The following is a 14,256-nucleotide window of genomic DNA, read 5'->3' as shown; positions in this document are numbered from 1 at the left end:
GCCACCTGGCTGGCTCAGTTGGTAGAGTACTCAACTCTTGATCTGGGGTTCATGACTTCAAGTCCTACATTGAGTGGATTGCATTGAATTTGAAGATTGCATTGGGTAATAATTGCCATATTAACAATGCAAGTCTTTCAATCCATGAACAAATTATGTCTGTTCACTTACTTAGGTCTTCTTCAATTTCTTTCAATAATATTTTGCAGTTTTCAGTGTACACCTGAAAAATCTCCTTGGTAACATTTATTCCAAATTATTTTATTATTTTTTATGTTACTGTACTAATTTTACTAATTTCATTTTCAAATTGTTCATTGCTGGTATGTAGAACTACAACTGATCTTTGCGTATTTATCTGGTATCCTGTTACTTTGCTGAATTAATTTATTAGCTCTAGTGCTTTTGCGGATTCCTTAGGATTTTTTTTTTAGGCTTTTTAAATGTATAAGATCATGTCTCCTGCAAATAGAGATCATTTTACCCCTTCCTTTCCAATTTGGATTCCGTGTATTTCTTTTTATTACCTAATTGCTATGTCTAGAACTTCCAGTATAATGTTGAATAGAAGTGACAAAAATGTATATATTTGCCTTTTTCCTGATCTTAGGAAGAAAGCTTTCAGTCTTAAATCATTGAATATAATGTTAGCTATGGGTTTTCCTGTACACTTTTTTTTTTAAAGATTTTATTTATTTTACAGAGAGAGAGAGAGCACAAGCAGGGGGAGTGGCAGGTAGAAAAGAGGAAGAAGCAGGATTTCTTAACCTACTTAGCAGACATTTAACCAACTGAGTCACGCAGGCACCCTTCATACACTTATTATGTTCAGAAAGTTTCCTTTTATTCCTACTTTGATGAGGTGTTTCATTGTTTTGTTTGTTTTTTTCATGAAAGGATGCTGGATTTTTTTTATCAATTGAAATGATCATTTGTTTTTTCCTTCATTCTACTAATATGGCATATAATGTTGATTGAATTTTGTAGTTGAACCACCCTTACATTCTTAAGATAAATCCCACTTGGTCATGATGAATAATACTCTTAATAGGATACTGGATTGAGTTTACTAGTATTTTGCTCAGGATTTTTGCATCCATATTCATAAGCAATATTGGCCTATAGTCTCTTCTTGCAGTAGACTTCTTTTTTTAAGTTGAAGGAGCACATCTCTTTGTTACTTAGTGGCTATTCCAGGAAGGTCAAAGATACTTTATGGAAAAAAATACATTATTCTGAATTTGAGGCCTGTATTTGGAAAGACAAAATCAAGAAGTATAGCCAGAGGATATTATGAAAATAAGTTATAATTATCTAAGGGCAAGGTTGCCTGGGTGGCTCAGTAGGTTAGGCATTTGCCTTTGGCTCAGGGCATGATCTCAGGGTCTTAGGATTGAGTCCTGTGTTGGGCTCCCTGCTCAGCAGGGAGTCTGCTTCTCCCTCTCCCCCCCCCATTCATGCTCTCTGTCTGTCTTTCTCTCTAAATAAATAAATAAAATACTTAAAAAAGGGGCGCCTGGGTGGCTCAGTGGATTAAGCCGCTGCCTTCGGCTCAGGTCATGATCTCAGGGTCCTGGGATTGAGCCCCGCATCGGGCTCTCTGCTCCGCGGGGAGCCTGCTTCCTCCTCTCTCTCTGCCTGCCTCTCTGCCTACTTGTGATCTCTCTCTCTGTTAAATAAATAAATAAAATCTTAAAAAAAAAAGTTTAAAAAAAATACTTAAAAAAATTATCTAAGGGAAAATGCAGTTACAACCAATATTTTGAAAACACAGCAATAAGTAAGAATGTCAATAAACACAGATCTAACAGCTCCGTGTGGAAAGCCCTATTACACACACATACAGAATACTGTATAAGTCCATAGCAGGAGAAGCCAAATCGGACAGAGGACTAAAACAAACAGAAGAGTTGGTGCTTTGGCTGAGTCACTGAGAGTAAAATCTAGCTGGGGAGAGAATATATAAACTATATAATTATAAATAATACAGATTAGTAGTGTAAGTTTTAAATAAGATATTCAAATCAGCAAATAATACAGAAAGGAACTTTTTACATACATTGGACTCGTTGGAAAGAAAAGAAGGTGGAATTTACGGTGGCCTTTAAAATTCAGGTAGAACTGAGATAAAGAATGGAGTGTGAAGAATTAGAATCTTTGGTGAAAACATAATTTGAGAGATGATATGTAACAATTTTGGTGGCTGCAGGGTTCATGGAAGGGAATAGTGTTGAAGATACGCTGAGGTCTCAGAAGACAGGTAAGTTAAACTCTGCCTAAGTTCAGGCTAAAAACTGGACTAAACAGTTTGGAAAAACAAAAGTATGTACAACTAGGAAAGAACATGAAGAGACAGGAATAGATACTGGAGTAAGAGGAAAAGAGAGGAGCGTTATCTCACCTCGTGAGATATCCTTTGAACATTGTAGTAACATTAAAAATGGGAATGATGAACTATAACTATAATTGAACAAAAAACATATTTGATGCCTACTTGGTGCAAAGTTCTTGAACAGTCCTTCTCAAGAGAAAAGAATTCTGGGGCCCTGGGTGGCCAGTGAGTTAAGCCTCTGCCTTCAGCTCAGATCATGATCTCAGGGTACTGGGCTGGAGCCCCAGATGGGTCTCTTTGCTCAGCAGGGAGCCTGCTTCCCCCCTCCCCCGCCCTGCCCTCTGCCTGCTTCTTTGCCTACTTGTGATCTCTCTCTCTGTCCAATAAATAAATAAAATCTTAAAAAAAAAAAAAGAATTCCTGTGGGTTTTTATTTATCTTTCTTGAAGTTTATATTTATATTTGGAATGTGACAATATCTTTGTGTTCCCTTTGTAAACTCATAGTACTATGTCAAAATGTATGGATTTGTCATACATCATAAGTCATTTGTCACATGTCAAAATGCTGGGTTTAAAAAATATATATTATTTATTTTTTTGGGAGAGAGAGAAAGAAAGAATGAGCAGGGGGAGGGGCAGAGGGAGAAGTAGCCTCCCCAGCAAGTAGGGAGCCCAAGGTGGGGCTTGATCCCAGGATTCTGGGATCATGACCTGAGCCAAAGACAAACACTTAACCAAATGAGCCACCCAGGCACCCCAAAATGCTCAATTAATTATGAGATTTCTGTAAGTAATTTTTAATTATGTAAGAAATACATGAACCCATTCTTGTAAAAAATGAAAACAATATAACCACAGCTCAAGGGCTCCAATTCTGATCCTGAGTTTGACACTGCTATTAATGTAATATGTATTCTTCCAGACTTTTTGCCATGCAACATACTTATGAATTCATATACAATATATGCTTTTATTTTGTTTACGCTTCATTTATTTAAAGAGAGAGCTTGAGCAGGGAGAGAGGGAGAGGCAGAGGAAGAGGGTGAGAGAGAATCCCAAGCCCACTCTGCAGTGACCAGGGAGCCCAGTGTAGGGGGGTGGGGCTCCATCTCACAAAGCTGAGATCACGATCTGAGCCGAAATTAAGAGACTGAGGCTCAACAGACTGAGCCACCCAGGTGCCCCACCATATACACTTTCATAAAACCAATGTTATACTATATTTTTCACTCTAAAACTTAAAAAAAAACCCTCCAACCCACCGTTGGATTTATTAATCTTTTAAAGTGCTACATGTATTCTATACTATGCAGTTTCACCATTAATCTAGCCATTTACCTTCTGTGAATGTCCCATCTCTTTAGTGTTAGTGAGCCAGACCGAACAGCTAGCATACAGCTCATTGTGCATACACGCTGCTGCTTTCCTAGCACTGATGGCAGTTAGCCAAATTGCAGGGTCACAGGGAAGGTTCAATTATGAAAATGTAATATATCATGCCAAATAGTCTTCCAAATTGGCTGTACCAATTTATACGCCTATGCAGAGATTTTTAATTCGTTTTCAGCAGATAATTTTACCATAAAAGTCCGTGTTGGGCTAGCTCCACCCCTTCCCTGGCTATAACCCAGGCTGCACGGCCCCACGTGCCGCCCTAGCGCCAGTTTTGGCCCCGCCCTTTCGCTCAGAGGACCCGCAGCTTAGCCTCGCCTCTTCCGAGGGCGGGGCGTGGATGGGCCCTGACGTCACTGCCGGCCAGACGCCATCTTGCTGGTTTGCGGCCGGTCTTGGATGTGGCGGCGGTGGTGGTGAAGGCGTGGGGAAGGGTGGGGTGAGGGGGCGAGGCCGCGGAGCGGGCGGCTAAACTCTCCTCCCCTCAGCCCCACCGCGTGGGACGGCGTGAACGCGGTGTCGAAGGGATGTCAGCCTTCTCTGAGGCGGCGCTGGAGAAGAAGCTGTCGGAGTTGAGCAACTCGCAGCAGAGCGTGCAGACCTTGTCCCTGTGGCTCATCCACCACCGCAAGCACTCGCGGCCCATCGTCACCGTGTGGGAGCGGGAGCTGCGTAAAGGTGAGTCGCCCCGCCGCCCGGCCTGTTCCCTGGTGCCGCCGGGCCCCCTTCTCTGCCAGCCCCATTCCCCCAGCGACCCCAGCCCCCTGCTGCCCGGCACCGCCCTACCCGGCACCCCCGGCTCCCCGGCGTCGGTGGTCCGCGGGGCTCGAGGAGCGGCGTGCGCCGCGCTTCCCGCAGAATCTGCGCCTTACTGTAGGTATTATTGCATAGGGAACGAAGCATTCAAAACAAAACCAAAAGCCCTTCTGTTTTAACACAGAGGCAATAGTCAGGGGCTCAGGGCTCTTTCCCTGATTAGGGCCAGAAATTCGGGCAGTCAAGTATTTTCTTTCATTCTGTAGATATAATGGAAGATAGGGTGGAAAAGGGAAGTGGAAAGGAAGAAAGATTGGTGTGGGGTTGGGAGTTAATTCCATCATTCTATAACACATCGACTCAGTCTTGGAAAATTAATAGCGGAATCAGGGTTTTGGAATTGGGGAATCTGAAATTGCATCCGTGCATGATGCAGTGGAAGAACCCTGAATTTGTAGATTTTAGAGGACTAGGTTTCGGCGAATTTATTAACTGCCTGGATTGCAGTTGCCTCACGTCAAAATGAAGGAATTAGATTGAGTGATCTAAAGTCCTTTCTTGTTCTGTGGCTATATACTTCTAGGGCAGTGTACTTGTTTTGCAAAACATTAGTGCTCCTGTAAATGAAGTTAACTTTTAAGAGCAGTATGTGCTCTCACTAAAATATTCAGAATTATTTTACTTCTGCAGAGCAACTGTATCTGTAAGAACTATGTATGTTAGTGTGACTAAAAATTAAGAAATTTTTATTTGCTTAGTCTGGGTTTGCGCCATAATTCTTAATTCATTGGAGAGAGAGAACGACATTCCTTGTTACTGTTTCAGACACCCCGATGTATCAATATGATGGTTATTTATTAATTAGGGGCCTTAACAACTTATTATTCAGAATAGAGGCTTGATTACTCACCCATATGAAATCTCTATGATGTGTTAATATGAAAGCTAAAATGTGGCGTTGGCTATAGGGAATGGAGAAGAACTGTCCTTGTGTATTTGCTTGTGGTTAATCTCTTAGGAGAAATTGACTTAGAGCCCTGTTTATCAGTTCATGTATAAGTGTATGTGTATTGGCACTCAAGGAGGAATTCATCTTCTGTGAGGGGTCAGAAAGGTTTGAGAAACCTAGGTATAAAGGTGTGGAAAATAGCTGTGAACTTTGAAAAGGCAGTAATTGTCTTTGCTGCAGATTTTGGAAACACATAAAATCAATAAAGGTTTGGTACCCAAACTATCTTAAGAACTACTGCAAATCAGCAGAAAAATAGTAATGCTGTTAAAGGCATTTCACATGAGGGGAAACCTGAAAGGCCAATGAATAAAATGATACTTAATAATCAGGAAAAAATAAACCGATGAGGTACCACTTTATACCCTTCAATTTGTAAAAGTATGGCATACCAAGAATCGGTGAGGATGAGGAGAAACAGGAACACTCTTACACTGCTGGTTGGAGTGTAAATATATCAACCTAGTGACCTCTAATGAAGTTGAAGGTACAGTCTTTGACCTAGCAGTTCTTCTAGGAATGTATCCTGGAAACTAGTACCTGTGCTCAAGAAATTATATTTATTGCAGCTTCTTAGTAGCAAAATTAGAAACAGTTTAAACATCTCATTAGTTGGGAGTATGGACAAATACATTGTAATATTCATACACTGTAATACTGACCAGCAGTTGTCATGAAACAATATGATTGAATTAAAAAAAAACAAGCAAAGTGTTGAGCTAAGAAGACAAGGTGCAGACCAGTATGCTATTTGCTAAAGTTTGAAAACATGCAAAAACAAATTCTGTATTTTGTACCTGTAGTTACAGTTAAAACATGCATAGTGGTGATTAACATCATGTTGCAAGATAGTGTTTACCATAAGGGAGAGAGGAAGTGAAAGTGGATCTGTGTTATCGTATATTTCATATATTTTTTGAAAAATTTGATACATATGGGAGAGTGATAAGGTGATATTTACTGGGTTTGGGGATATTTCCATACATAAAAGCTTCATAGTTAGAAAAAATTTAAGGCCTATAAAAAGATGCATTAGGAGGAGAGTGGTGTTGGGTGATGACGGTGATGGTGGTAGTAGTGGTGATGATCATGCTGCTGCTGCTACTGCCATTTTGTTTGGTCTTGGATTATCTGCCAAAAGTTTCCTTTCTTTGACAGGACTATACTTTTGTAGGGCACAATCTTTGTGTCCCCCCACCACCTCTGTAGTTCTGCTCCTAAACTTTAGGATCCTGCATTGCCTGTAGTGTAATGATAATGAGAATGAATAATTTACTGAACATCAGGCATTGTTTTAGCCATTTTACAGTGATCTCGTGAACCCTTATGTTATCTCTACAAAATAAGTGTTTATAAAATGAATTGAGGGATGCCTGGATGGCTCAGTGAGTTGGGTCTCTGCCTTCAGCTCTGGTCATGATCTCAGGGTCCTGGGATCGAGTCCCACATTGTGCTGTCTGCTTGGCGGGGAGCCTGCCTCCCCCCTCTCTGCCCGTTTGTGTGCTCGCGCGTGCGCTCTCTCTCTCTCTCTCTCTCTCTCTGTCAAATAAATAAATAAATAAATAAAATCTTTTTTAAAAAACCGAATTGCTCAAACTTGAAATAAAAAGGTAAATGAATAAAATCAGGTGAACATTTTATGTTAAGTGTGACATTCTTTAGTTTCTTGAAATGTTTAAAGAAGACAAAAATGTGACACTAGTAGGAAAAATTACTGTTCCAGATATAAGAAGGAGTAGGTAAAATGATAATGTCACACATGGTAATCATTCAGTTTTGAAGATTTCCTTTCTTGTTCTACCTTATTTTTGCATTCTTCAAAGAAAGAATTTCTGGAGTGGGGACAAGAAAAAGAATTTCTGTTTAGAGGGATATCCCCTAAGGCATTTATGAAGACTAAAGTAGCTATAATTTCCCTGAGAAATGCAATAGAGTGTAACCAGAAACATGAGGATTTTGTTGTTTTTGTTTTTTGTTTTGTTTTTTAAATTTTTACTTATTTATTTTTTAAATTTCTTTTCAGTGTTCCAGAGTTCATTGTTTATGCACCACACCCAGTGCTCCATGCAATACTGCCCTCCGTAATACCTACCACTAGGCTTACCTAACCTTCCACCCTCCTCCCTCCAAAACCCTCAGTTTGTTTCTCAGAGTCCATAGTCCTCTCATGGTTTGTCTCCCTCAGGATTTTGTTGTTTTGTAACAGCTTTAAAAAAAATTTTTTTTTTTTTTTTTAAGATTTTATTTATTAGAGAGAGATCAGGAGCTGGGGGGATGAGGTAGAGGGAGGAGCAGATTCCCGCTGAGCAGGGAACCCTTTATGGGCCTCAATCCCAGGACTCTGGGAACGTGACCTTAGCCGGAGGCAGGTGCTTAACTGACTGAGCCACTAGGTGACATATAACAGCTTTATCGAGATATAATTAACATATCACATAATTCATTCATTTAAAGTATACAGTTCAGTGGCTTTTAGTGTATCATATAGTTGTGAGTCTGCTACTGCAATTTTAGAATGTTTTCATCACCCAAAAAGAAATTGACTTTTAGGCATCATCCCTAACTCCTTCCACCTTCCCCAGCCCTGGGCAACAATTAATTTACTTTGTCTCTACAGATTTGGCTATTCTTAGCATTTTATTAAATGGAATCATACAGTATGACATCTTTTGTGATTGGCTTCTTTTGGTTAGCATGTTTTCCAGGCTCATCCATGTTGTATTATAGCATCTATCAGTACTTGATTTTTTTTTTTTTTTACGAGTTATTTATTTTAGAGAGAGAGAGTGGGTGAGAGGGGCAGAAGGAGAGATAGAGACAGTCGTAAGCAGACTCTAAGCTGAGCATGGAGCCTGATATGGGGCTTGATCTTAAGACCTTGAGATCACAACCTGAGCCAGGACCAGGAGTCTGACACATAACCGATTGGGTGGCGCCCCAGTACTTCATTCCTTCTTATGGCCAAGTAATATTTTATTATATGAATTTTTTTATTCATCAGTTGATAGACATTTGGGTTGTTTCCATGTTTTGCTCTTATGAATAATAGTGCTATGAACATTTGCATTCATGTTTTTGTGTGGGTGTTTTTTCATATTTTTTGGAAATACACCTATGGGTAGAATTGCTAGGTCATATAGGAACCTTGTGTTTAACCTTTTGAAGAACTGCCAGACTGTTTTCCACAATGACTATCATACAGTCCTGTCAGCAGTGCATGAGGATCCAATTTTTCTACATCTCTGCCAACACTTGTATTATGTCTTTTTGATTATAGCCACCTTACTCAGTGTAAATTGGTGTATGATTGTGATTTTCATTTGCATTTCCCTGTTGGCTAAGGATTTTGAGCACGTTTTCATGTGCTTATTGGCCATTTGTATGTTGTCTTTGGAGAAATGTTTGTTGAGATCTTCCCCTCACCCCTTTTTTTAATGTAGGCTCCATACCCAGGCTGGAGCCCAGTGCGGAACTTGAACTCACCATCCTGAGATCAAGACCTGAGCTGAGATCAAGAGTTGGACACTTATTTACTGAGCCACCCAGGTGCCCTGATCCTTAAGATCCTTAAGATCAGCCCTGATCCTTACCCATTTTTAAATTGGGTTATTTGTCTTTTTATTAATTGAGTTACAAGTGTTCTTTTTTTTTTTTTAAAGATTTTATTTATTTGAGAGAGATTACAAGTAGGCAGAGAGGCAGGCAGAGAGAGAGAGAGAGAGAGGAGGAAGCAGGCTCCCCACTGAGCAGAGAGCCTGATGCGGGGCTTGATCCCAGGACCCTGGGATCATGACCTGAGCCGAAGGCAGAGGCTTTAACCCACTGAGCCACCCAGTTGCCCAACAAGTGTTCTTTATGTATTCTGGATACTAATCCCTTATCAGATGCAAGACTTGCAAACGTTTTCTCTCATTCAGCGGTTGTTTCTTCACTTTCTTACCTAGTGTCTTTTTAATGCAGTTGTTTTCATCTCTGACTCAAGTTTGGGGCTGAATTATAAAACTATTAACATACATCACTAATTATATGTTATTCATTGCTATGGAAATAATGGCCATGAACATACCAGAAATTACAAAGCAACACTGATATTTGGGCTCTTTTCTACGCACAAACACAATAGAATTGGCCTCAGTCAGTTGAGTGTTTGACTCTTGGTTTTGGCTGAGGTCATGAACTTGTCACAGAATGGAACCCCACATGGGGCACTGCGCTCATCGTTGAGTCTGTTTCAGCTTCTCTCTCCCTTTTATTCCTGCTCTCTCACTCTCTCTCTTTCCCAAAAATAAAATTTTTTTTAAAGATTTTATTTATTTGACAGAGAGGGAGAGAGAGAGCACACACAAGCAGGGGAGCAGGAGAGGGAAAGGGAGAAGCAGGCTCCCCGCAGAGCAGGGAGCCTGATGCAGGACTCCCTCCCAGGACTCTGGGATCATGACGTGAGTTGAAGGCAGATGCTTAAACAACTGAGCCACCTAGGCACCTGACCCTTAAATTGCTAGTAAAGATAAAGGTGTGCTTCTAGATTAAACAAATATAGTATAATAATCCATAATTTTACAGGAGTGTTTTTGGATAAAGTGAATTTTTCATTTGAAATGTATCAGTAAGTTAATTCTATTGGTTTCCTTTATTCCTCAAATATTTATTACTTTTTTTAAAGATTTTATTTATTTATTTGACAGCAAGGGATCACAAGTAGACAGAGAGGCAGGCAGAGAGAGAAGGGGAAGCAGGCTCCCTGCTGAGCAGAGAGGGGGATCTCAGGACTCAGATCATGACCTGAGCTGAAGGCAGAGGCTTAACCTACACTGAGCCACCCAGGCACCCCATTCCTCAAATATTTATTGAGAGAGCTCCTGCTCTGTTGCTAGACCAAGGATAATTCAGCAGATAAGACACACATAGCTGTCTTCATGGAACTTACATACCAGTCAGGGAAATAGACTCTACTAAATTAGTACCTGAATAGTGATACAAAGAAGAAATATAACTGGAAAACTACTCTGGTTTAGGCAATCTGACCCGAGCCAAAGACAGAGGCTTTAACCCACTGAGCCACCCAGGAGCCCCTAAAATCCTTTTTTTTTAAAAAAAAGATTTTATTTATTTATTTGACACAGAGTATTATACCATTTTTAAAGTTCATTTTTATCCCCACATATTTTAGATGTTTCTTTTATTATAAAATTTTTATCTGTATTTGGTGTTTCTGTTGTCATTCTGTTTCATTTGTGTCTCTATTCATGTACCACTATCACACTCTTTGGTATGTTTTCATATCTGGTAGGACATCTCCCCACTCCAGTCCTTTCTGCCGTGCCCCCTGCAAGTTGGTCTTTTTTCCCCCCCCAGTTTTCTTATGTATTCTTGTTTTGTTTTTCCAAATAAAGTCTAGAGTCAGCTTGTTATTTACAGGGGAAAAAACCACGTTGGTATTTTTGGAGTTACACGTCAGTTTATACATTAGCTTAAAGAAACTTCACATCTTTTTAATGGCAAATTATGTTTTTAATGGCAAACCGTGCAGTCTTACTCTACTTGTATTTATTGTAATTCTTTAAATAGGTTGTTCTCAAACTTGTTCAGATATCACTTCTTGGTACTTTATAAAGGTTATAACTTATTGATACTTTATAAAGACCATGGTGATATGCACACTTAATTTTAAAATAACTGTACTAAATGTATTTTAATTAATTCTAGTATAGGCTAATAGATGGAAGTGTCAAAGGATTAAGCAGCATTATGCAAAAAAACCTTAAAACTGAAAAAAAAATTATTTTTATTAATTGAGAAAATGACTTGCAGTGGTTGGTTTTTGTGATGGCACACTTTGGTCCCTTTCAAGGAAAGTCATTCTGCTTCAAGAGCATGGCTTTAAAATTCTTACCTAGTCAACAAACTGCCTTTTTTTTTTTTTTAAGTATTTGTACAAATTATGTGTATTGTATTCTCTTTTATAGAATTTTTAAAAATGATTTTATTTATTTGACAGAGAGAAAGAGAGCAAGAGAGGGAACACAGGCAGGGGGAGTTGGAGACGGAGAAGCAGGCCTCTTGCCAAGCAGGGAGCCCAGTGTAGGGCTCAATCCCAGGATCCTGGGATCACAACCTGAGCCAAAGGCAGACGCTTAACAACTGAGCCACCCATGTGCCCCTATAGATTATTTTTTTTAAACAAATGAAATTTTTTTGGGTGGTCAGGGACCATGTTTTGCTGATGAAAAAATTAAGTTTTCTTAGAGTATCATGAAGTATTATCTTAACTGAACTTGTGATGGTTAATTTTATGTGTCAGCCTGACTGGTCCCTGAGGCAGCTAGATATTTGGAGAGTTAACATTTAAATCTGTAGACTGAGTAAAACAGATTGCCCTTCTTTATTGTGGGTTGGCCACAGTCAACTGAAGACCTGAAAAGAACAAAAATGCTGACCCTCCTGTGAGTAAGAAGAAACTCTTCTTGCCTGACTGGGCTCTTTTCCTGCCTTTGGACTCAAACTGAAACATGGACTCTTCTCGATCTTGAGCCGGTTTTGAGACTAGAACTATACCATCAGCTTTCATGGGTCTCCAGCTTTCTGTCTGCAGATCTTGGGATTTGTCTGTCTACATAATCTCATGAGCTACTTCTCTTAATGTTATTATCTCTCTATATGTATATACATACACATTTTATTGATTATTTTTCCTGGAGAACCCTGATAATATAGCAACTTATTCTAGATTTACTACAATTTAGTTAGTAAATCAGCTATATTTATTGTGGATTTAATTCAAGTTATTATTTGAGAATTTTAAAAATGCAATTGATGTGCTAATAATTAACACATAAAAACTCTTAAATGATTAAAAATAATTTTGTTTTATGTATTTATAATTTGGTGCCTTAGTTACTATATCTGTTTTCTCCATCAATATGTTGATGACTCAGTGATCCTTTTTTTTAGTCCCAGTCTCAGTGTTTATTGAATTCTTAATACTGTTTCTTAATACTGCAGCCTCAGTTTGCACTAAGTAACCCTTTTTGTCATCTTTCCCCACTTCTATCCCACTGTTGTTCTTCTTGACTTTCTTATTCCAGTGAAAGACTACTGTCCACCAGTTGCCTAAGCTCAGAACTTTAAGTTTGGCCTGGACCCTCTGCATACATGCCTCACTTTCAGCTATTTTGTTGCTATATTAAATAATATCTCTACTGCCCACATTCTCCTCTTTTCCTAGCACCCTTACAGTATCCTCCTTGTAATTTCCTTGTATCTAGCCTCTTCAACCAACCAGTTGTCCTACTTACTAATGTAACATAGAATTACCATATGACCGAGTAATTCTACTTTTAGATGTATATTCATACGAATAGAAATATTTAGGCATTCAAACATTCACTTTACAAGAATGCTTATAGCAGTGCTATTCACAATACCCAAAAGGTGGAAACATCCTGAATGTTCATCAGTGGATGATAAATACATGTGGTGCAGTGGAATTCATACAGCAGAATATTACTCAGCCATATAATGAAAAGGAATGAAGTGCTAATTCTGCTGCAGTGCGGATGCACCTCAGAAACCTGTGAAGTTGAAAGAAGCCAGACACAAAAGGTAACATATTTTATGATTCCATTTGTATGAAATATCCAGAGTAAGTAAATCTACAGAGATGGAAAGTGGTTGCCAGGAGCTGGGAAGAGGGGGTGGGAATGGAGAATGGATGGCTGTTTAATGAGTCTGAAGTCATCTTTGGGGGGAATGACAAAAATGTTTTGGAACTAAATGCAGGTCATGGTTGTGCAACCTTATGAATGCATTTACTGCCACTGAATTATACACTTTAATGTGGTTAATTTTATATTATATGAATTTCTCCTCAGAAAAAGTCTCCCATCCAAGTACTAACCAGGCCCGACCCTGCTTAGCTTCCGAGATCAGACGAGATCGGGCGCGTTCAGGGTGGTATGGCCGTAGACTCTCCTCAGAAAAAGTGATGCAAAGGGCACCTGGATGGCTCAGTTGGTTAAGCGACTGTCTTTGGCTCAGGTCATGATCCTGGAGTCCCGGGATCGAGTCCCACATCAGGCTCCCAGCTCCACAGGGAGTCTGCTTCTCCCTCTGACCTTCTCCTCATTCATGCTCTCTCTCAAATAAATAAATGTTTAAAAAAAAAAAAGTGATGCAAACACCTTGCACATTTATGTGCTTTTATATACCTTTTTTTTTTTTTTTTTTTGGAGACAGAGACTGCAAGCAGGAGGGAGGGGCAGAGAGAGGGAGTGAGAGAATCTTAAGCAGGCTTTACACCCAATCTCATGACTCCTTTCTGCAGCTTCCTTTAGTCTCCAGGAAGAAAGAGATAATTGTCCATTTATAGCTCCTAGTCCTAGTTTTTGGGATGAGGTGTTTTTAGGGGGAAAAAAATTCCAGTGAACATTCTGGAGTTGTAACAGTGTAGTTCGATTGGTACCAGCTTTTCTTCAGTAGCCTACAAAAACTGTTCCTATACAGCTGTCTCCTCCTTTATGTTATTATTGTCGCAAGTTATATCTTTATAAGTTGTATGCCCATCAACAGACTTATAATTATTATTTTATGCATTTGTCTTTTAAATCATATAGGAAACAAAGAGTTACAGACCAAGACATATGTTAATACTGGTTTCTATATTTACTTATGTAGTTACCTCTATTGATGATCTTTCTATGGCTTCTAGTTACTATCTAATGTCCCTTTAAGATTTCTTGTAGGACAGGTATACTAGTGGCAAACTC

General features: G+C 39.4%; 1 protein-coding gene across 1 annotated transcript in view; it reads left to right on the top strand.

Moving 5' to 3' along the window:
* The first annotated feature begins 4,100 nt into the window (after nucleotides 1-4,100).
* The window catches only part of RPRD1A (regulation of nuclear pre-mRNA domain containing 1A), a 77,519-nt gene continuing 67,363 nt past the window's right edge, over nucleotides 4,101-14,256 (top strand). The window contains exon 1 of the mRNA XM_046024646.1: nucleotides 4,101-4,404. Within this exon, the coding sequence (XP_045880602.1) occupies nucleotides 4,254-4,404 (151 nt within the window). The 5' untranslated portion in view covers nucleotides 4,101-4,253. The remainder of the gene's footprint in view (nucleotides 4,405-14,256) is intronic.

Source organism: Meles meles, chromosome 12, assembly GCF_922984935.1.
Source record: "Meles meles chromosome 12, mMelMel3.1 paternal haplotype, whole genome shotgun sequence".
Taxonomy (NCBI): Eukaryota; Metazoa; Chordata; class Mammalia; order Carnivora; family Mustelidae; genus Meles; species Meles meles.
Note: the sequence above shows the minus strand (reverse complement) of the source record. Positions and strands in the feature narration are given on the sequence as shown.